Raw genomic sequence first — 21807 nt, 5'->3', positions numbered from 1 at the left:
TCAGCCACCCAAACTAATATTCCTGACAGTGGAAAAATAACAATTTTTTCCTATCTTTGATATTAAGGCCATCTTGAGTTTGTCCTTTGCATCCGTTCTATACGCAGATCAACTACAGCATTATTAAGACTGCAATGTCTCTGTGTTAGGTCTGCTATTAGGTGAAATTCATCAGTTGTTACAGAGAGGTTCTGAATCTATCACTATCTGCTCTTACTCAGTGTATTTTTCTGCATTCTGCATTGCACTTCTGTGCCTGCAAAGTACCCAGCAGCATGATGAATGCGAAGAGGAAGACCCAGTGAAGCAGAAATGGAAAAAAAGCTTAAAAGAAGGAAGAAAGCCAGCTCTTGTCTCACATGCTGGAGTAGCATTTCACTGATAACTCCTGCAGACACTGCAGAGGAGTGCTGTGAGGTCTGATTGTCTGTGTCTGAAACATGCTGCCTGAGTGAGATGCTCAATAGATAGCCCTTGTGTTTTCTCGTATGCATCCTATCTAGAGAATGATTTACTTCTTCAAAGTATCATGGGGATTTCAGACGTAACAGTGATTCAAGGCATTTAAATACCAAGCTCAAGCTGCTACGGTTGACAGTTATTTATTGTAAGACTGAGAGAGTCTGTGGGCAGAATCCATCTCCGTTTCCACCCCTGCATGCACAGAGCCCATACAGTACCCTTGTGTGGTCCACTTGTAGCCAGGTGCATTTAGCATTGTCTGCTGCTTACTGCTGCAGCTATGGGGAATGACAGGAGCATCTTACATTATTGCAAATTCTCCAGTTGTGCTCTTTTCCCACCTTGACCCTTTTCTCTGCCACCTGAGGTCTTGCACAGGTGAGCTCAACATTTTCTGCAGTGTGTGTGCATGCTCCCTCTGCATCCTTGCACAGGGGTTTTACTGTGCAGAAGAGGGAGCTGGTGATTCAAGGCGTTAGAGACTGCAGAGGTGACAAGTAATTTCTGGAGGGCGAAAGGAGTGCTGGAGTTAGGAGATTGTGCATCTCTCTCCTTTTTTCCTTGGCACATCTTATGGGATGCAGAGGGTTGAACTAAGTCAGATATCAAAATCATGGGTACTTACATGGGTAATAGCTGGGTTAGGGAACAGCTGGGCAGTTTGCAGGCACTTACATCTTTCAGGCAGTCTTCTCTTCAAATCACATATGTGAAATGTAAGGACAGCTTGGTCAAGGATAAAAATTCAGGCATTGTTCTGGGAAACGTGTGGAGCTGCAGGTCTGAGTCCACAGTTCCTAACCATGTGAATACGTCCATTATCACTCTGAGCACTTAAAAGCACTCAGGAGAGTGGTAGCAGCATTGGACTATATGGTAGCAGCACTCCACTGTAAATTGGTAGCATCTGCCAAAAAGCCTCGTGCAGAAAAGCATCTAGAGATTTGTCAAATGTGAGCAGCCCAGGTATTTTAACACTCGGTGACATATGTATCGTTCACCTCATTCTCTTTGGTTCTTGTTCCAGCCATTCACCTGTTTTATCATTTCATAGAGATTTGCATTTTGGTCTTAGAAGACCAAACCCCAACATGTTCCTTTAAAGACTATTTATTATAAAGAAAGTAACAAGAGAAGTTGCAGTGCTGGCAGACACATCTTTAAAAATCTGTAACTGGTTACAGATTGTTTGCATGTTACAGTAGTAATATGGGATTGTAGTGATCATAGGGGTCATTAGTCAGTGTATAAACACGCAGTGGAGGGATGGTCTCTCCCCACATGGTGCTTAACCTTCATCAGCTGCTCTGGGTGCAGCTCTCTTTTCTCTAATCCAGCCTTTGCTTTTTCCTCTTTCACTTTTATGTTGGGGTTTATGTCTGTATGTAATGCGATTTGAGAAGGGCTATTGTAAAAAGATATTCCCTTGTCTAAGAATAGTCCTCCAAGCTTTTTGGCAACTGCAGAATTAATCACACATAATAATTACATTCATACATGATCATTATTATATCAGTAGCATATTAACCCCATTAAGTAAGTACAATAACACTTAACTCTGGGGAAGACAGGAGGGAGAAGGAACAAGCTATGAAATTCCTATTGGGAAGAGGAGAAATTCTTGAAGTAAAAATCTGTGTGTGCCTGAGTTCCAGATAACAACACTAAGGAATACAGAAGATGCTCTGGTAGGAGAATTAGAATCCTTAGGTGGTATTTCTTGGTCAGGTACCAGAGAACTTGAAAGATATTAGTGTTGTTTTTTTTTTTAATCAACTTATTTGTGAAGAAAGTTATTATCCCAGAGGACTAAGGCAGGTTAATTTCTTTAATTGATGTGACTAAAACCAGGAAACTGAATTTAAAAAATAACCAATGTGTCTGGCACTGAAGAGGGAGCTTGCTTGAGCTCCTAAAGCTTTGTAATTCATGCTCCTATCTCATCACCAATAAGAGGGGGATTTGTACCAGGGTTAGCTGGGGTTCTCTCAGTCCAGAGGGTCCAGTAGAGTTGTTCGGGCAACTATTCAGTGCTGGGTACTTGCCAGTTGGTCAGAGTAAGCTTGTACAAAACCACTTCTGCATCTTCTCATTGTCTGTCCTTGAGTATGTCTTGAATCAGCTTAAGATACACTGAGAAAGCTTTGTTTGGAGCAGTGAAGATGAGGCCAGCTGTATGGAGTCCCAGAAGGATGTCTCAATAATGAGCAGCTGGACACTGGTGTGGGAGATGAAGTGTGGATAAATGTAAGGTATGGTGTTGTGAAATTCAGACTTAACATGCATGGACTCAGAGTTGCTTGGGAGTGAGATATTAGGCTTATAGGAAATGTATTCTGAGGAAAAAAAAAAGTCAAATGTGTATTATATAGAAAAGAAAATGAAAAGTCTGTATTTGATTGTAAGTATCCGAGTACCTGCATAATGAATACCATACACAATTCTGGCTCCCTCCATTCAAGTAGAATATTGGAAGAATTGGAGAGATGCAGTGAAGAATGACAGAGATACTCAGGAGCATGGGAACAGCTTCCAGCAAGCTGCAATTGGATAACCTGGACTTCCAGTGGTGCTGCAACAAATGGGAGAAGGGAGAGTATTTGGTGGCAGTCTGTGAAATCCTAAGTGTTGCGAAGGTGAGCTGGCAATGAATATTCATTGTCTCTCCTGATTAAAAAAAATAAACAGTCTTAAAATGAAGTGAGGAGGTAGCAGGCTCTGAGGAGGAGAGTGCTCTTCACACCATGCATACTCACACTACCATGTGCCTAACTGCAGAATACTGTGGGTACAACTCTCTTGAGTTCAGCAGGATAAACCCATGAAGAAAAATGGTCTGAGAACCAAAGATTGGCTGAGATAAAGAGATTGGCTCTAAGGAAGTTCTTGAGTCACAGATCACTGGAGTTTGGGAGAGTGTTTGGGAGAGGATCAGTTTATGCTGTTTCTGTGTAGACTTACTAAGGTAGGTGATATTGGGTGGTCTGACTTGGTACAGCTCTTCTATGTGAGGCACGTGAGACCTGGCACTGAGAATCAAGGCATGTAGTAATGGACTTGTAAGGAGCAGTAGTGAGATTTTTGAGGTAGATGTTCCATAATAATGAAACATCCAGTGATATCTTGCACATGCAGTTATCTGCTGTCACGTTGAATAGTTTCGTATTTCTAAAAGTCTCTGATGGTAATACATTGCTGTATGTAAAGTGAAGATGTTTCTGAACCAGAGGGATACATTTGAAGCTGAGTGTATGGTGATGCCTCCCTGCTCCCATAGCTGTGAACAAGGAGAAAAATCTTTCCTTCCCCCTCCCAAAATATGCAGAAGACAAAGCAATTGCTCCCACGGTAGAATTCTGCTAATTCCAAATTTCAGTTGGAGCTGAATGTTTAATGTAAATCAACAGTAACTCCACAGAGCAGCATTTGCAGATCTGATGACAGGCTGTATAATAAAGCCGTGCCTGTGGGCACCATTGCTGGAGGTGAGAACAGCCAAGCTTAAGCATCCTTACTGCATGCTGCAGCAGAACTACTGCTCCCATTGCTGAGAAGCTGGGCATTCATGATACACTCTAATTTAGAGTTCCCATTCTCTCCAAGGCAGCAGCAATGCATAAAGCATACTGTGCATTGTAAGAAGTGTTGAAAATGCCCTTACTAGAGGTAGCATCCTAAACATCTGGAGAAGTGCCTGTGTTGCACTTCAGGTGCATAAGCACAGAAGCTGCATCTTCTCAGGGTCAGGGAGGTGGCTGCTGGCTCCACAGACAACATGTGTCCTAGCTTGGGGCTAGCTCTGTGAAACCCCTTTGCTGGACTGTAAGGGTTGTGTCAGCACTTAGGATCACCCAGGTTCTGAGCTCAGAGGTTGTTTGGAAGCAGCTTTCCTTTCTGAGGGACCTTGCTTGCAGGGAGCCCTACCTCCCGCCCCTCTGCAGCCCTTCCCGTCGCACCAAACAAGCCATTTATGCTGGCAATTCCCTTCCAGGGAACAGTGCTCTCCTTTCTGCTGCCTTTTACATGAGAGGTGTTGCTGGTTCCCCAGTGACTCACGCATTGCAAGGAAGGCTGCCAGATCCCAGCTTTGTGCGGGAGAGCTGCCAGCCACGGCAGAGCAGACCTGAGTGGCAGAGACTCAGTGGGAATGGGGAAAGAGATCTGGCTCCTCAGCAACGTAGTAGGCAGATCTCAGTGCTTGTATAGTAAATAGAGTAGGCCACAAGCTGCCTCTGGCCTAATGTAGATGTTCACAGTGTGGGGCTGGGGAAAAAAAGCTGGAATCTGACTCTTCTCCATGCTCTTTCTGGTACAGCTGCAGTGATCCAGGCTCAGTGGTCTCTGCCCCAGGGTGACATCATGGGGAGGTAACACCATGCACTAATGGAGAGAGCCTTCTGAACTGACAGGTCAGTTGGAGCTAGTGGAAATACCTGTGCAGCTTTCTCTACTCAGCACAGTATTATAGAATCAAAGACTATTCTGAGCTGGAAGGGAGATCGAGTCCAACCCCTTGCTCCACGGGGGGCCATGCAAAATCCTAACCCTGTGTCTGAGAGCATTGTCCAAATGCTTCTTGAACTCTGACAGCTTGAGGTAACGACTACATATTAGTCTGGATTGCAGCACACTGGCATGGTTATACTGGTTTTGGAAATGAGTTGAATGAAAAGCTTGCCTGGAGTGAGGCTGGGAGAGTCCTTACTACTCTTCGTGAGGTGTACCCTGCAGTCCACAGTCTGAGAGGTCAGGAGGCTTTGGTTGTTTATTTTCTTTCTAAATATAAATTCAAGCAGGGAGTCAGACCCTTTCATACTGCAGTGTTTTTGTTCCTGGGTCAGTGTTATTAATAATGGTGGAGCTTAGGATAAGTGAAAGCAGAGCTTGCACTGTGCTCCGTGCTCCAAAAGCAGGAGCATATAAATTATAGTTGATTATTCCCCTGAGTTGTCATTATCGGTTAGTTCCCTTGGAAGGATGATGACAGAAATGGGTCATTAGAAGAATCACGGATAAACTGATTGCCTTTGCAGATGAGCTCTCAAGAGGTGTTTTATGGTTAGGGCGCTGTTGACGGAGACAGAGCAGTCTGCATGAGAAGATGTTTGGCCAAACCTCTGGAGTAATACGCAGCGCCAGCCCAAAATGTGTCTGGCTTCTTGCAGTGCTCCTTAATTTAGTGCTTTTCACTCTGGTATTAAATGCAGAGGCACTGATATTTTGTGCACGTGATCACTGTTCACTCCACTCATCCTAGGGATGAAAGACGACTTGAAAGTAAAAATGATCCATAGCAAGAACTTCCTCAGGTGGATGTGGTGCTAAAATTGGTCTTGGCAAAATGCAGCTTTGTTCCTGCTTCTTCGCAGACTCCTGTTACAATCTCATCCACTCCCAGCTATTAAGAGGTCTGGCTCTTTCTGTCAGAGATAGGTGCCTAAAGAGAAAGCAAGCTCTTTGGTATTTTAAAGGAAGCCTGATCTCTCTTCTCCTTTTGTGCATGACAGAGCTGATGTGAAAGTAAATATACAGAAGAGTGTAAAGTGCTGAGATACCGCAGTAATGAGGCTGTTACTGAATCTGAGCATGTAATTAGATGGAAAATGTTTGCCTTCATAATGAATAGATGCTCTCACACATACATTCCTCAACGAATTGGCAGATTCATGCTTGCTCTAGTTCCACTAATCTCACCATGTGTCCAGGAATGGATTTTTTTTTGTCAAAACTAACCTAAGGGGAAAGCTTTCTAGCTCAGGACCAAAGTGGATCACAAGGAGAGCTAGAAAGTGTTTTCTAATGAGACACCTAAGAAGGTGCTGAAAGGAGCACAATGCAGTGAGGGCAAGCAAGCTACAATCTTAAAATGTAGTTAGTGAAGCAGAATATCAGCTCTGCTTCAGATGTACCAGCTCTGCAAAGTGAATTTCACATGCTAAATATATTATCCACACCTACTCCTTTATTTCTGTTCAGGCTAGCTCAATTCTTTCAGCTGGTAAAATATACCCAGTGGAATAAATCTGAGAAGAGTTAGCAGCCTACTGTTGTCTCTTGCAATGGTTTTGCTCTTGTGTTTACACAGGAATGAATAAGGCTCCTGGTATTAGCTCTGCACAGAGCTTATTCTCCTTCTAGCTTACATGTTCTCACCTTATCCATATGATGTGTAGAAGAGCAGCATCAGTACTGCTCAGAGGGGATCTTTCTGAAGAATTATGTAGCAGAATTTGACATGTATGAAGCCTAATTTTCTGATTTTGATTTTGCTTGGTTTAAGTCATCAGCTGTGCAGTGCTCAGTTGTCTTAAAACCAGTTATGTTATTCACTGCTTGCAGAGGTTGAGGGCGTGGATTCTAGAATTCAGCCACAAGGAACCAATGTATTCTTTACCTGGAAAATTAACTGGGACATTCTGGAACAGCATCCTGTGAGATTTAAGCTGTGGCACTTGCTTTTGTGTTGAAACGTACATCATCTCTAGTAGCCACACTGTCTGCTACACTGCTGCTGAACTATGCCGAATGTCTCTTGGGCAGAATTGGCTGTAACTTGGTTGACTCTGTAGGGGTCTGCTGAAATGTTTGTGCCTGAAGTTAGGTGTGATGAATCCCACCTGGGCTGACAGTGCTGGCAGTAAGAAGGGAGGATGATAGAAAGGTTTACTGAGATTCCCTCACCCTCAAAAAAGCAGTTCTCAGAGCGTGGTGGGGAAGGGGGTGTGACACCAAGGATGTACCTACAGAAAGATGGAGACATTGGGCAGGGAGCAAAGAGGGTCTCGTCTCCATGACTTCCTGTGTCCCAGCGCTCTCCTCTCTTTCATGCCAGCAGAAATGAGCCTCTTCAGCATTCTGCCTGCACATTGCATTGGTTTGGAAAATGTGCTGAAATTATGTAAGTGTGAGATTTCAATTTTTAAAGAAAATACATTTCGAAATTTAAACAGGGAATTGTCCTACTTACTGCTTGCTTGTGTTGAAAAATAAGTCTGGCTGAATTTGTAGCTATTTGGAAATTCCCCCCTCACAAATGAGGGTGAACAGAATAGAGAGGAAAAAGAAAACAGCCCTCTACTCCCCATTTATCTTTAATAGTCAGTGCAAAGCAAAGTGACATCTCTACAAGTACTGCAAGACATTGCATCTGGTAGATAACCTGCTCGGTTTCACCCTGAGTTAGAGCAGAGAGTTCTGTCTTGCAGGTTTTGTTTCTGATGGATCCGAAGTTGTTAGAGAATTCAATTCCTCAGCGTCACCGAAATTGAATATTACTGTGGGAATTAGTCTGCCTCTCAGTGAAGCACCTCTTAGCAAAGCAGCTCGTTCCTTCCCAGCTACAATCAGCAAACTATCACACGTCAGAGCTCTGCTTTCTTGTCTAACGAGTAGGTCTTTGTTGGCAAGATCTACTCATCTCCAGTGTTATGCTGGGAGCCAAATTGGCACCGCTAGCTAATGATTGGACTGAACTTTCTCCACAGAAACTCCATAGCTGTACAGCTGTGCATGCTCACAATTTGCTCCTCGATTGTCAGTCTCCTGACAGCTTTTTCAGTGGAACAGTTTGAGGAGCGGAGAGCCTTGCTTTGGAGACACAGAAGTGTTTTCACACCTGAAGTGTAATTTCACACCTTGTGTCGCTCAGCAGATAAGTGCGTAAAATAGCACATCAAATGGGAACGCAAGAGGATAGACATGCTGTAGACAAGAGACTGTAGCTTGTTATTTATTTCCTATCTTCAGCACATTCTGAAATAATAATCACTTGCAGAAGCCCAGGCACAGATTTGCAGAGAGGTTAGGAGAGGAGTTTTTCTTGCCAAGCGATCTGCTACCACTGATTGCAGAGCAAGGTGAAAGATCACATTGAGCTGGGTCTGTGGAGCAGGGGGAGCACAGGGCTCTGCCTGGGACACAGCATTAGGCAACATGTACCAGATATGGGATCATTAGCATGGGAGGCAGGAAGAGTTTTAAGGGTGAATTTATGGAAATATTGAATTGAATATTGAATATTGAATATTGAATATTGAATATTGAATATTGAATATTGAATATTGAATATTGAATATTGAATATTGAAGGCCACACCTTCCCTATTTCTGCTTATCATTTTTACTATTTGCATTCACTCAAATAATGAGTAAAATTGACCTTAACAAAAAAAAAAAAAAAAAAAAAAAAAAAAAAAAAGTGCAAATTTGAAACAGGTCCTGAAACCATCATGTGAGATGAAATCATTTCACTCCCTCTTTTTTGGGACCATTTTTGTGTGCTTTTTCAAATAATGAAGTTAGAGAGGCTTTTTTTTTTTTTTCCAAAGGAAAGTGATGAAGGGGCAAGTGCAGCCAAGGGCAGCCCTGGTAAGACAGCTCCAAAGCTTTGTTGTGAGGGAGAGGAATGAAAGGTGTAGACACACTGTTTGACATGGAGAATCCATGGAGATGCTCGTCGATTCAGTTAGCCTTAGGTTTCGTGGATTTGAAAACCAGTTCTCCTGTTGTTTTTGTTTCCAAGAGCATGGTCTGAAACACACATTGACTTTCTTCTGTTCTTCTGCCCAGCTGGATGTGAGGAAGTCCAAGGGTTGCTCTCATCTACTACTCTTCACCCTATGGATGATGTAGTTTGTCTGGTTTGTCCAACCAGACAAAGCTGCTCTGTGTGGAGTTTTTTGGGTGATTTTTGACTACCTGGGGCTTTCATTTAATCTTTTAACTGAGCCAAACATTTTATTTCCTGTGTTTTGTCCTAGATACCTATGGGAAGCTTTGCCTGCTCAACTCTGTGGGCCAGGAGATGTCTCGCTGCAAGACCTCCATCCGTCGAGGGCAGCCCAATCCTGTCTACAAGGAAACTTTCATCTTCCAGGTTGCCCTCTTCCAGCTCTCCGATGTCACGTTAATGATCTCCATATACAACAAACGCAGCATGAAGCGCAAAGAGATGATCGGCTGGATCTCCATGGGGCAGAACAGCAGTGGAGAAGAAGAGCAAAGTCATTGGCAGGAGATGAAGGAGTCAAAGGGGCTGCAGGTCTGCAGGTGGCACACGTTGCTCGAGTCTTAATGGTAACCAGGGCAGCCTGTGGATCCCAGGACGATGGACTGTCTTCCCTCGTTCTCAGTCAGCAGGAAGCAGCTGTCCTGTGGCAAGCACTGTGCTCTGAGAGGTCGTGCACTCTTTAACCTGACTTGTCAGTATCATCTGTCAGGCATTAAAAGTGACAACACCTGGGAAGCTAATTTAGCTCTTGTCTTTCCAGGTTGCCCTGCGTTTTCCACATTCAAATTAGTAACCCTAGCAAAAGCAAGGGCAAACCCACAAGATCCTCCCTTTGCTCCTCATCTAACTTATTTTATCATGTCTAATCATCACAGATCGATTTTGATGCTATGTTCTCCCAGAGTAAATTCTCTGATCCCTTCCTTATTTATATTAACAAAGTTTGCAAATGTTCTTGACACGCAGATAGCTCACAGATAGGATAAACTGCATGCAGATCACATTTTTTCTCTTTTATTATCTAATTTTTTAAGTCCTAGAAATGAACATTTGGTACCAATATAGACTGGATTTTTCAGGCAGCATGGGAAAGCACTGTTGAATTCTCTGTCACTTTGAAGTGCCTAGGCATTATTACTGTTTCTGATACTGATAGTGTTTATTTGAACTTAATACTGCCAGTACTCTTAATCAGGCATCCTGTGGACTTGTTAGCCTGTATTGCCACAGAGATTGCATGAGGGATAACTAATAGTAGTTTTATATTGTGACTATACAATGCATGTTTGGATGCTTACTTGAAGTTCAAGGCTTCTGTCATCATGAATACCAAAAAACAAAGACCAGAACAAGCTGCACGTCCACCTTTGTGCCTGAATCACTCTCTTCTGCATCACTGTTTTGATCATGTGTTATTTTGTTCTGTAAAAGTGAGTTTCATTCAGAAAAGCATTTCTGTGAGCATTATACAGAAAAGCTTTTGAGTCATGATTTCTCTGTTGTTCACTTAAGCACAACTCAAGTTTACTGAGGGCTCTTGTTCAAATGGGCTATCTGTAGTATCTTTGGGGACTGGAAAGAGAACCATTTTTGGCATGTTGAGCAGTAGAGAACGGCAGACCAGGTCACTTCATCTTTGGGACACTCTCTCCTACAAGAACAGGTGAAATAGGACCCAGGGGGCGGCTCCTGGAGGGGCAGCTTGCAGGGAGGAGGCTTGATGGATGAAGCGGTGTAGTTTTTGTCCCGTTTTGTTATTTTCCATTTTAATCATTTTTCCCATCTCCATGAGTTGAAGGTGTAGAGTCAGTGGCTAGGGAAGAAGAAATCTTCATCTGCTTGACTATTGAACACTGAGCTGTAATTAGCTGCTGGAAAGCTGCATGTGACACAGCAGAGGATGTGGATTCTCTTGGGTAGTGATGGTATGTAGACAGAAAGGTGCCAAGATATTCACATGCCATCAGCTGCCTGATTTTAATTCCCTAAGCTCTTTAGAAGAGGATGAGCGTTTCTTCATCCCTTCTGATGATAGGAAGGAAATATTATGCTGGAAAGGTTTCTCTCTTCTGAATCAGCTCATGTTTTGTTTTTGTCATTTGCTAGTCTGGCACCAGATTCTGTCTCTTGCACCACAGCTGTCTCCTTCCATTCAGTGGTGCTGTGCAAGTTTCAGCACTGGCTGTTTAACCAAAATTGAGCCTGAGTACTGGTTTGCATCACACTCAGGCTAGTGATCACCCATTGGGCAGTGGTGTGGTAGATGCAGGTTCTCACCTGTGTTATACACACAGTCTTTGTCTGTCCTCACGTGGCAACCCAGCAAGATAATCTTACTAAAGAAGGATTTCTGGTGTGGGTGAGACAACCCCTACAGATTGTGGCTTTGTATGTTCTTAACACTTACTTGCCTGGGCATCATTTTCCAGTGAGACTGGTGGCTGTCCTATGCAGGAGGATTGTCCTCCACTGCCTCAATAAGCTGGCACAGTATCTGCTCTGCACTACTGGGGCTTTGTATCTCAAATCAGGATCTAAGCAAAACACAACTGCATTTCTGACTGCACTGTTAACTCTGCTGTGTTGCCAATAGGAGAGATAACAAGTATCTGAGTAGTAATATGCAAACCAGTCTAAATGTGGCTTTTTTTTTTTACTGTATGTTTTTCTTCTGGAAAAAGCACATAAAACAGACCAAATCTAAAGGTGCATTCACTGATTTCAGTTGTTCTTCAATCTCTGCATTTTTTCCTGAACTGCATGAAATGTATATTCAAGTGTTTATAAGTAATTTTATTATCTGAGATGTGTATAATAAAGTTATTCAGATTCTCTTAGTATCTTCTTGAACCTTTAAAGTGTTGCTTATGCTTAATTTAATGATTAGCTAAGGGAAAAGTATAAATTGGTAGTATGTTTCACAAGTGAACTGGAGATAACCCAGATTTATAATTGTGTGATTCAAAAGAATTGGAAGGGCTAGTTTTAAAAAGCAATGAAGTGAACTGATTTTGGGCTTGCATGCTGTTTTTATATCTAGATCTTTTCTGAAGATACAGCACAAATGAAATTGAATTTTAAAGTATATTTCCACTATGGAATGCTAAGATGCAGAGGAAGGCAAGAGACAACAGCATACATAGAGTCTGTCCATGTCTGAGCACATGTTAAAACTTTGCTCTCAGATGGAAGCAGCTTCCTGCATCACTGCAGTAACATTTTGGCCTGATGTTTTACAAGAAAAAATTGGAGGGAAGGAGAAAGGGATGAGGTGAGGGGGAGCATTGCTTGGAGCTGCTGCTAAAGCTGTTGTCACATCCATGCCTTGAGCACTACATCTGTGAAGTTCATTAAATTCCTACTGAAGCACAGAGGAATTTATGAATCTTGGGATGAACGGTGTTGGGGGTGCTCATGTTTGCTAGCTGTATTTCAGGAGTTTTGTTGGTTTTCTGGTTTGTTTTTCTGTACAGTATTGACTGCCTGTGAAATGAAGAAGGCTTAGCTGCAGCTCTCCTTTATTTCAGAGCTCCCGTAATTCTTTTCATAGACAGACTGAATTAGTTATTGCTAACATTGATACAGGCTGGCCTTGTGCTCCTGGTCTTTCTCTTGTAAATACCGCTGCCCTTTCAGTTACTGCTATAACCCCTCATTTCCTTTAGAAGTGGCTGAGAAGTCTGAATTTCCAGGCATGCTTCCGTTCCTTGGAAATTCTGCCTGGCACTTAGCTCTGCATGGGCGATGGCCACTGGAGCTGGGCCCTGTGCCCCACTGGCCTCCATCCCCATGTGTGCTGTGCTGGGTCCCTGCTCCTGTGGGGCTCCAGGAGGAGAACAGGGCCATGGGGTGAGCAGCTGACCTGCTTCGGGGAATGCTTGGGCGCTTGCATGGCCTGACTACGCAGGTTTCCTAATGCATGTTTTCTAAGATAATTTATCTCCTTTTGACACCACTGTCTGGAATCCCCAAAGAGGTTATTTGAATTTTCTTCTCTAGGGGGAAGAAAGAAAAAAGCTCCAAAACCACAGAACCGTTGTGTGGGAAGGAACTAACTGCACTGGCTTAAGCCCAGGATGCTGTGGGCAAAGTGCTCTGGATGCATCTCTATCTCGAGCAGCGTCGCTCAGCTAGCTGCAGTCTGTTCCTTTCTTGGTCTCTCTCCAGCAGCACATCCCTGTCCCGCTAGGCCCTCTGCTGTTATTTTACTCCTTGTTTTTAATGTGTATTGACAACAGAACAGAATGATCTCACCGCGTTTGTATTCTCTGCAGTGAAGCCGACTTTCAACTGATGCCCACAGAACTGAGTACCTCTTTTAGCCCACTGTGCTGCAGTGATAGCTGACTGACGTGCCTGTTTGTGAAGGCTTTCTCTGGACTGTCTGCAGCACGATTTGGTTAGTTTGGGTTTCCTTTCTACCACTGGCTTTAATTACTCAGGCTCTGCTGTGCAGTGCTCAGCCACATCTGGTGATGTGGCTGTGTGGTTCCTGGGGCATGGAGGGCAATGGGTGGAGGTAGGGAGCCTGCTTTGGCACGGGATTGTACTGGATGATGCCCAGAGGTCCCTTCCAGCCCCTACAGTTCTGGGATTGTGTGAGGTAATTTGGTATTTTTAGTGGCTGCAGAACCCGTGAAGTTGCTTGGTGCTTTACGTAATTGATTGATCTACAAGCATGAATGTCTTCAGATGTTCTTAGACTTGCAGAACCGAAGGCTGCCAGCTGCTATCGATCATCTCTCCAGCACAAAGCCCAAGGTGGCTGCTTGGCAGAGGAGGCTTTCGTCCTGTGGCCGCTCATTTCTCCTTCAGCTAAAGCTGGCGCTGGCCTTGGAGCTCACTTGCCCACAGAGCTTTCCTCACTCCTCTCTTTATCATCATCTTTAATCTGTATGATTGTCACGCTTCACCTCTCTACCTCTCGTCTGCCTTTCACACAAAATGGAGGTTTAAAGGCTGAGTGAGGCTGCGTGGCTGTGTCTTGAGGTGCTTGCCCCAAGGCCTCCACGCTTGTGGAATGGGAATGGTGCTGGTTGGGTCGTGATGCTTTAATGTTTAGAAGGCTGTGACACCTGCTCAGCCTTGAGTGGACAGAGCTAAGGGTGGAAGGAACGGCCTTTTCTGTTTGGTTCCTCCTGGGTTTTTTTGTGTTCTGTAAAAGGATGGCAGAGCCCAAAGAAATTAGTATGCAGGAGCATCCGCTTTCCATTTAAAATGTACTGAGTGTGATGTTTGCAACTATGGTTTGAGGGGAAGAAAAAGCAGCCAGGGTTTGTAGAAGAGCTCGCTCTTTGAAGGAGGCAGGATATTCCCTGCAGCGAGAGCTACCCAGCAGAACGTTCTTGTACCTCAGGCAGTGATGTTGGCATCCAGCTGATCTTCTTCAGTGATAAATGCAGCCAGAAGCTGACAGGTTTTGCAGTTTGGACAGAAACACAGGATAACTAATGTGGGCTTTTATTGGGAACCTGATGCAGATCTAGCAGGTGGTTGTGCAAGGAATGAAAGCCCCCAGTGGTGGGGCTGGATGGTGGTGGAGAGGAAAGGCTGAGTGCTCGTCTTTGCTGAGGTGTGGCTTTGCTGTTTTCCTTGTGTTCCACCTCAGTTCCTTAGTTCCAGTACTGCTGAAGGCATACAGCACTTTCTTTTTTCCTACTTTTTTTAGCTCTCCCCAGCATGGAGTGAGCTCGTGCCTTCCCGCAGCCTACACTGTAGGTCTTAAGAAATGGATGTGTAAATATTTTGTCTCTCACGGCAGCCCAAGGTCATCTTTCTGGAACAGCAAACAGGCACAGAATCCAAAGAAGATCAGTCCGTCATGTGAGTAAGGTTAGCATCTGCACTTACAAATGACAAAGGCTATTAATCCTCATGCTGTAATCCCCAAGCTGTTTGCCAGCTGGCAGCAGGAAGATGTTCCTGCTCAGCCCACACAGCTATCCATGTTTTTTCACCTTTATGAAGCAGATATAGGTCAGTGCTGTAGCCTGGAAAAAGAACTCGATAGACACCATTCATCTTTTCTAGTGTTCCAATCCCTCTCTTCTCCATGCAAACCACCTGCCTGGATTGGGGTGCAGAAGGAATGCTGCAGGCTTCCCCCCCCCTTAGAATAGGAGGCTGAGGTCCTGTTATTTCCCCTGTGCTCCTACATGGGAGGAAGAATCAGGGAATACCCAGCAGTTGGGTACACCAGTGTCAATCATCATCTGGGGACTAGAGGGGAATTCGGGTCCTGCCTGCCATGGCACCCAACCGCAATCCTGCTGCTGGTGAAGTGGGAGGAAGGCTGTCTGTTTTCCCCATCCCAGTTGTCTTGTTAACGCTTTGCAGGTGCTTATGCTTCACACCATCTCCCATCCTTTCATTAATATCTGCAGAGATACCCTCCAAGTCAGGGCCATGCCTGGCAGCAGTATCTCCTGTTCATGGTGCTCAGGACAAAACCTGTTCTCTGGTCTCTTGCTGTCACTGTGTGGTATCTCAAGCACAGGGTTTCCAATTAAACCAGTCCCACCTCCTTCCGCTGTGGGTTTTGTCTTGCTGGGCTCTGCTCTCTTCTGTGACGCTTTCCCAGCAGAGTTTGGCCTTCTCTTTCTTATGAAGAGTAAATGAAATATTCATGTGGTACACTTAGCACTTATACACGTGTATCTAGAAATGTTTTTAGGTGTTGTGCCCCCAAGGCCTTTGCATGCAGCACGGTTCGATGTATATCTGACTGTTGATTTAAGCATACCATACTAAATAAGTTGTTTTTTAGTGCACGTTGACTTCTTTCCCTCCTGGAATAATGCACCATTTCTGGCAGGGTCAGTTTCTATGTCTTGCTGTTGCATTTCCAGCTGGGCACGTTCTCCCACACATCCCAGGACATGGTATAGCATTTCATGTCCACAGAGAGGCCTGTGGGGCTTGAATTTCTTGTTCAGTTATGAATATGTCTATCGAAGGAGAATTGTTCATGCTCTGAAGGTTATGCAAAACAAATTGATATTCCCTTTTCACTTCTGTAAAGGTCCAAAGGTTGCACTGAAAAACTGTACCTTCTGTGTAGCTAATAAAGGACTGGAACCGACTGGTGTGGACACCAACTGGAATGGTATCAGCATCACTTCGGTTGCTACGTATGATTGAAAGAGAGGAGCTGAAGTGCAAAACTGATTTTAAAAAAGGATGGAAAATACGATGAAAAGATGTTTGGATATTCAACAGGAAGAGTGATACGGATTTATTCTTAGCTTTTCATGTACTTGACAATGAAACATTTTTATTCTACTTAAGTGTTAACGTGCATGATCATACAATATATTGCCTCTCGCTAATTATATGCTGTGTTAGGAATGCTAATGTCTCGATGATATCTGACTGGGAAAAAAGAAAAAAAAAAGCATTAAACCCAGCTTCTGCAGAATTCTGGGCTGAAATTACCCACACACACACATACAACCATCCACACCTTAGAAACAGTCTTATTTTGTTTCAGTGAGCAGGTTTTTATCAATAAAATAGAAGCAGATGGCTCATGTAGACATGCAAAACCAGCGTATCTTCCTTTGTGTTCTCATTGTGGCAGAATCGAGTGAATATGCATCTAGGAGAGGTGGACGTGTTTTGTCCAGAACAAAGATGCAGGTGGTCAGTGCATAATGCATAACTGGGGGGAATGGGAATTATCCCCCCTCCCCATCCTTGTCTGTCTGCATGTTGCCTCTCCCATGAGGGCTGCTCTTGGTTATCTGTCTCATCAATGAGTGTTCTGTCATCAACGTGTGCTTGGTCCCTTGGGCTGGGGAGCTGACATTGGGCTAATGCAAAGCCAAGCACATCCCAGCAGCAGCGAAGGTCATGTCCCTGTCTGATGGCCACTTGGCTTGTGTGTGCCTTTGAGCGTGATGTGCTGGGGTGTAGTACACTTCCATCAGGGAGCTGTTGTAACCCGTGCCCACACTGAGACAGGAAAAGACAAAACCCCCAAAAAATAATTCAAAAGTGGTGATTTTGAGCTGTGGGTGTTCAGAGCACTGAGTGATGTGCGAATATGGGGAGCCAGGATTTCTGAATCGCTTGTGGGATCCGCAGGGTTGGCTCTGCAGGTCCCCGCTGGTACAAATCTTTGAGACAAACGGAGTTTTATTGTGTTGCTGAGGACTGATGTTGGTGAGGTGATTGGGCTCACTGCGTTCCCTGTCCATTTTTTTCCTAAAATGCATTTAAAATTCATGCTGCCATCTCCCATCCTCAGTTCCTCAGCAAACTCCACGTTTTGTTTTGCCTTGTTTTGCTTTGTTTTATTCCCATTATTCTGTTCTCCCTCCAGCTGCATTTTAATTCCTTGCTCAGAGCTGCTTTGCTCCTTGGCGAAGCACCAAGCGCTGTTTTGCCAAGATATCCCTCATGTCATCCCAGCTTTGGCCAGGTGGAAAAGTCACATTTTGAATGTCACAAAAGTAAGTTTTGCATTTCAACGAAAGAGTGATAGAATTTTTCATGAGAGGGTGAAAGCATTCCCACGTCTCAATCAGCCCAATTTAGGCTGGAGGAGCTGAGCTGTCTGCCATCTGTCTCCTCGCCAGTCTCTCCCCCACCATCCCCGTTTTTGAGCAGTTTGGCCAATTTCAATCACATTTGAAAGAAGGGTAGATGGCTCAAAGACAATTATGCTTCTAGAAATTGTGTTACCTGGCAGAGGAGCACTCGCAGAGAGGTGGAAAGGAACGAGTTTGACAGCTCGAGGTCAGCCAGCGCGATGCCTCGTGGGGACGCAGTGGAATTTGGGTGTTGGTGTTGGGGTGCTTGGTTGGAAGAAAGAGCACACATGGACAGGAAAGCAGGCTGTGTTTGTTGTGCTGCTCCCCAGCTGCCTGCTGAAATTCTCACTATCGATCTTTTTAAGTGTAAACTGGTCAACAGAACAAAACAAACCCTTAACACGTTCTCACATACCGACAAGTTTTCTGGCACGATGCACTGCAAGATTAAGCAGAAAAACAGTTCTAGGACATCATGGGAGCTGCTCACCGAGGTGGGCAGTGATGGACCAGTATCTGGGAACACCTCAGCTAAATGGGCCAGGCCAGGGATGGAAATTGGGCCAGGCCAGGGATGGAAATTGGTCCAGGACACAACTCCTCACATCTCCAACTGCTCCAGGTTGGAGTTCCAGGAGTTCCAGGTACAAATGTGCTTTTTGGGTGCATCGCATCCTTACTGTGCCTTCTGCCCACCTGGAAGTCATTATTATGTCAGTGGGTCCCTTTGGCTGTGGTGAGAAGTATGGCACTTGTGGAGGTCAGTGCTGCCTGGGAGCACTGCTGCTCCTATGCACACATCTTTTGAATGTTTGGTGCTTCGATTCAGAAGGGCACATTAATTTAATTAGATTGGCTTGAAGAAATGTAACTGTTGTGAGATGAAGGAACTGATTTTTTTCTCATTCTACTTGGCAGTTAAAGTAAGTGGCATTGTTCTGGGTTTTTTTTTTCCATATTCCCAGTTGCTCACAACCATTTTAAAATACGTGTTTATTATTATAGCACTAACTATGCTAGGCAATCCTGCTTTCCAAATTCTTAAAAGAATAAAAACAAAACAAAACCCAACACCCTACTCTTCTATTGTCTGCCTGTCCAGGTTTTATCTTGTGCAGTAGGCATTTAAAGTCTTATCTTCTCAAATAATATCACTGTCAATAGAGACTTTGGTCCCAGTTCACTGTTCTGTTTAATTTCCATTGCACGAAAACAACATGTGCTTCAGCTGGGCAGCAGCTCCCAGTCAGGCATTCCTAGCAGATGGGAGAACTCTTCTCATGGGAGGGGAGGGCATGGCTCATGTCTCCATGACAATAGATGGGATGGGATGCAATGCAATGCAATGTAATGCGGCGGGATGCAATGTGATGGTGTGGGGTGGGATGAGGTGGGGGTGGGATGGAGCATCTGCTGCACATCTTCCTTCAGTTTGCGTGATCAAGTGTTCAGATCACTTACTGCAGTGGAAAGCAGGATTTAGGTCTGCACACGCTGACATGCAGGGAGTTGATGCCCCCGTGTCAGAGCAGTGAGCCTGCTAGCTGCACTGCATGCTTCCCAGCACATCATTGTGACTGCTCAGGTCTGCTTCTCCTGCTGCAGCTCCTATGGATCGAAATGGGGTCCCATGCTGGAGCTCCCAAGCTGGAACACTTATCCCATGCATTTGGATAGCCCAGCTTCATACAAACCCTGTCTTTAGCTGGGGAGCTGTATGCACACCTGGTGGGAAAGGAGTGAGATAGAAGGGCTCAAACTGCCTTGAAGAAAGCAGCAAGCCTTGGATTTTGGAAGAATTTGCTCCAGGCTTCTCAGGGGATGGAAATGTTTCCTATAGCCAGCTGGGGGAAGATTAGATAACCTTTTGGCTGTAAGTTATTGCCAGCTAATAATTCCCACTTGTGTGCTGACAGGAGAGGGGAAGAGGTGTCTTTGCAGCAGAAATTGTGTTGAATGTTTAAAAAAAAAATACAATAAATCTCAGGAACACTGGAGCAGTGCATCCGTCGTTCATTCAGCTCCTAGGTGCAGAGTACGTGCCACTGTGTCTTCCTTTTCTATCCAGAAGAGAGATTACTGTATTAATTATGACATCTTTGTGAAGAGCTGAAGCATTGCTCAAGTCCTCTGTTCAACAGCAGGAAAATGTCAGATTCATCTCACGGTAAATTTGAAGTTACACCAACCTGAACTATCGCTACTGGCAGCATAATAATAATGCAGGTAATCAAAATCAATTAAATTCCAGTGCCTTCCTATTGTCCTAGAAAATTCCAATCTGAGATTAGTTTGAGTTCATTTGACTTCAATAAAAGAAGTGGAACTTCTGAGGCACTTTGAAATAGGTACGTGGCTGGGTCTTTTCTTCAGCTGCACGTGTGCAGGCACATGCATGGTGGTTCATGCCCAATACAGCCAGATGCTCTGGTTGGATGATAGGAAATAATCCTCAGAAAGAGTGGTGATGCAATGGCACAGCTGCCAGGGGAGTGGTGGGATCACTGTACCTGGAGGCATTAAAGAACCATGGAGATGAGGCACTGAGGGATGTGGGCAGTGAGCGTGTGGGGGGTGGGCTGGCGTTGGGCTTGGTAATCTCAGAGGTTTTTTCTACCTTTGTCATTCTGTGATTCTGTGACAAGGAGTAACTGATCTGAGGCTGCTGTGTTGATGTTTGAAAACTGGGACTTGGGCCTACCGAGAGCCAGTGCTGTAAAATTTGGATGAGGTATTGATCAGGTGAGTGCCAAATGAAGAGTTTCCTCCATGTAAGAGGGAGGAGGACCAAGCCTGGTACATTCTGCTCTACAGGGACCTTCCTGCAGACGTTGGAGCAACAAGAAGGAGGGGATCTGCATGTGTCCTACCAGCAGTAACACCCCCAGGCACCGTGTGCCCTATCTTCCAGATCACTGGAGACAGGAAGTTGTCCAGGATCTTCAGCTTGCGGCCAGAATGGATGTGTTTCCATAACATCTTGCCTTGATTTGGTACTGGCAAACCTTCCATAGTAGAGATGGAGCAGGAGATGGAAGGAACTGCCACCCAAACAGGGCTGCTGTGGCATGAGCTCTTGGGAGCAAAGGAAGAAACTATACATTTATATACATCTATTACAAATATATACATGTATGTGCATATATGTATGTATATATGTATATAGTAATCTTTTTGCCATTATCTGCATATAGAGTTGGGCTCTTTGGAAAAGGAATTGCCCTTCCATGCACAGACTGCCCTGTGCATGTAAGATTTTACTTACTCTTTTAAAACTTTTCCTGAGCCTTGCTGGCTGGACCCTTGGTAATGAGGGTAACATGAGCTTGATGCCCTATCTAAGCACAAATGCCTGAGTTGCTCCATGCCTCATTGAGCTTCTGTTTGGGCTGTTTTTCCATGTGATGTCTCTTCGGGAAGTAATTCCTACTTCTGCCCATGGGATTTCAGAGTGCTTCGATGCTTCTTTGGGGCCACGGCTATATGTGTCCCTGCTAGGGCACTCTGATGGGGCATAAAAATGCTCAGGGAATGGTCAGTTTGTGCCCCAGAGGGGGATGTGGGCATGGGGTGAGGGGGCAGATGGATGTGACCCGGAGGGAGAGCAGACTGTGAGTATGCATTACCAGCAGTCCTCAGTCAGAGCCACCACTCCCTCCCTTCTGGTCACTGGTTTATCCCCATCTCGATCTCTCCGAGCTGGGGCAGCTACCTGGCATCCTTTCCCCTGCAGCCACTGCTCCACTCTATACCCCCTTCAACTTGCCCATATGGGACATAACCCGTCCTCTCCACCTGCAAGGCATGAAGCAGAGCTGCCCCCTCCTAGCTCCTGCATTTCACTTACACATCCTTCGCCCTGCTGCAATGCCTCTGGCAGCAACTCATCCCCTTTCCAGCTCTGAGCTGTGGCACACTGCAGCGCAGCAAGCCACCGTGCATGTGCCTCATCTTCCCCGTCCCATCGTGTCCCATCCCATCCTATTCCACCCCATCCCAACCCATTCCATCCCGTTCCACCCCACCTCATCCCACGCCAACCCATTCCATCCCATTCCACTCCATCTCGTCCCATCCCATCCTATCTTGTCCTGTCCCATCCTCTCCGCCCTGTTCTCCCATCCCGCCCTGTCCATCCCATCCCATCCTATCTTGTTCTGTCCCGTTCCTTCCAGCCTTTCCCATCCCACCATGGAGGTGGTGGGCTTTCCAGGACCTCCCCTCCCTCCCTGCAGCCTCGAGTCTCGCCAGTGATGGGGAGAGCGTCACCGTCTCCTAGCAAGGCGCCTAGCAACGCTCCTAG

The 21807-nt window shown here is 45.0% G+C and overlaps 1 protein-coding gene across 6 annotated transcripts in view; it reads left to right on the top strand.

Annotated features, from left to right (window-relative positions):
* The window catches only part of SYT16 (synaptotagmin 16), a 121101-nt gene extending 104509 nt beyond the window's left edge, over positions 1–16592 (top strand). For 4 of the 6 annotated variants that reach the window (XM_052696108.1, XM_052696105.1, XM_052696106.1 and 1 more), the window contains one exon: positions 9221–16590. In XM_052696108.1, coding sequence (XP_052552068.1) covers positions 9221–9534 — 314 coding nt within the window. In that variant the 3' untranslated portion in view covers positions 9535–16590. Of the gene's footprint in view, positions 1–9220 lie in introns of all 6 variants that reach the window. The other 2 variants (XM_052696109.1, XM_052696110.1) reach the window with 1 other exon arrangement.
* The last annotated feature ends 5215 nt before the right edge of the window (positions 16593–21807 follow it).

Source organism: Tympanuchus pallidicinctus, unplaced genomic scaffold, assembly GCF_026119805.1.
Source record: "Tympanuchus pallidicinctus isolate F22 unplaced genomic scaffold, pur_lepc_1.0 scaffold3, whole genome shotgun sequence".
NCBI classification, from domain to species: domain Eukaryota; kingdom Metazoa; phylum Chordata; class Aves; order Galliformes; family Phasianidae; genus Tympanuchus; species Tympanuchus pallidicinctus.
Note: the sequence above shows the minus strand (reverse complement) of the source record. Positions and strands in the feature narration are given on the sequence as shown.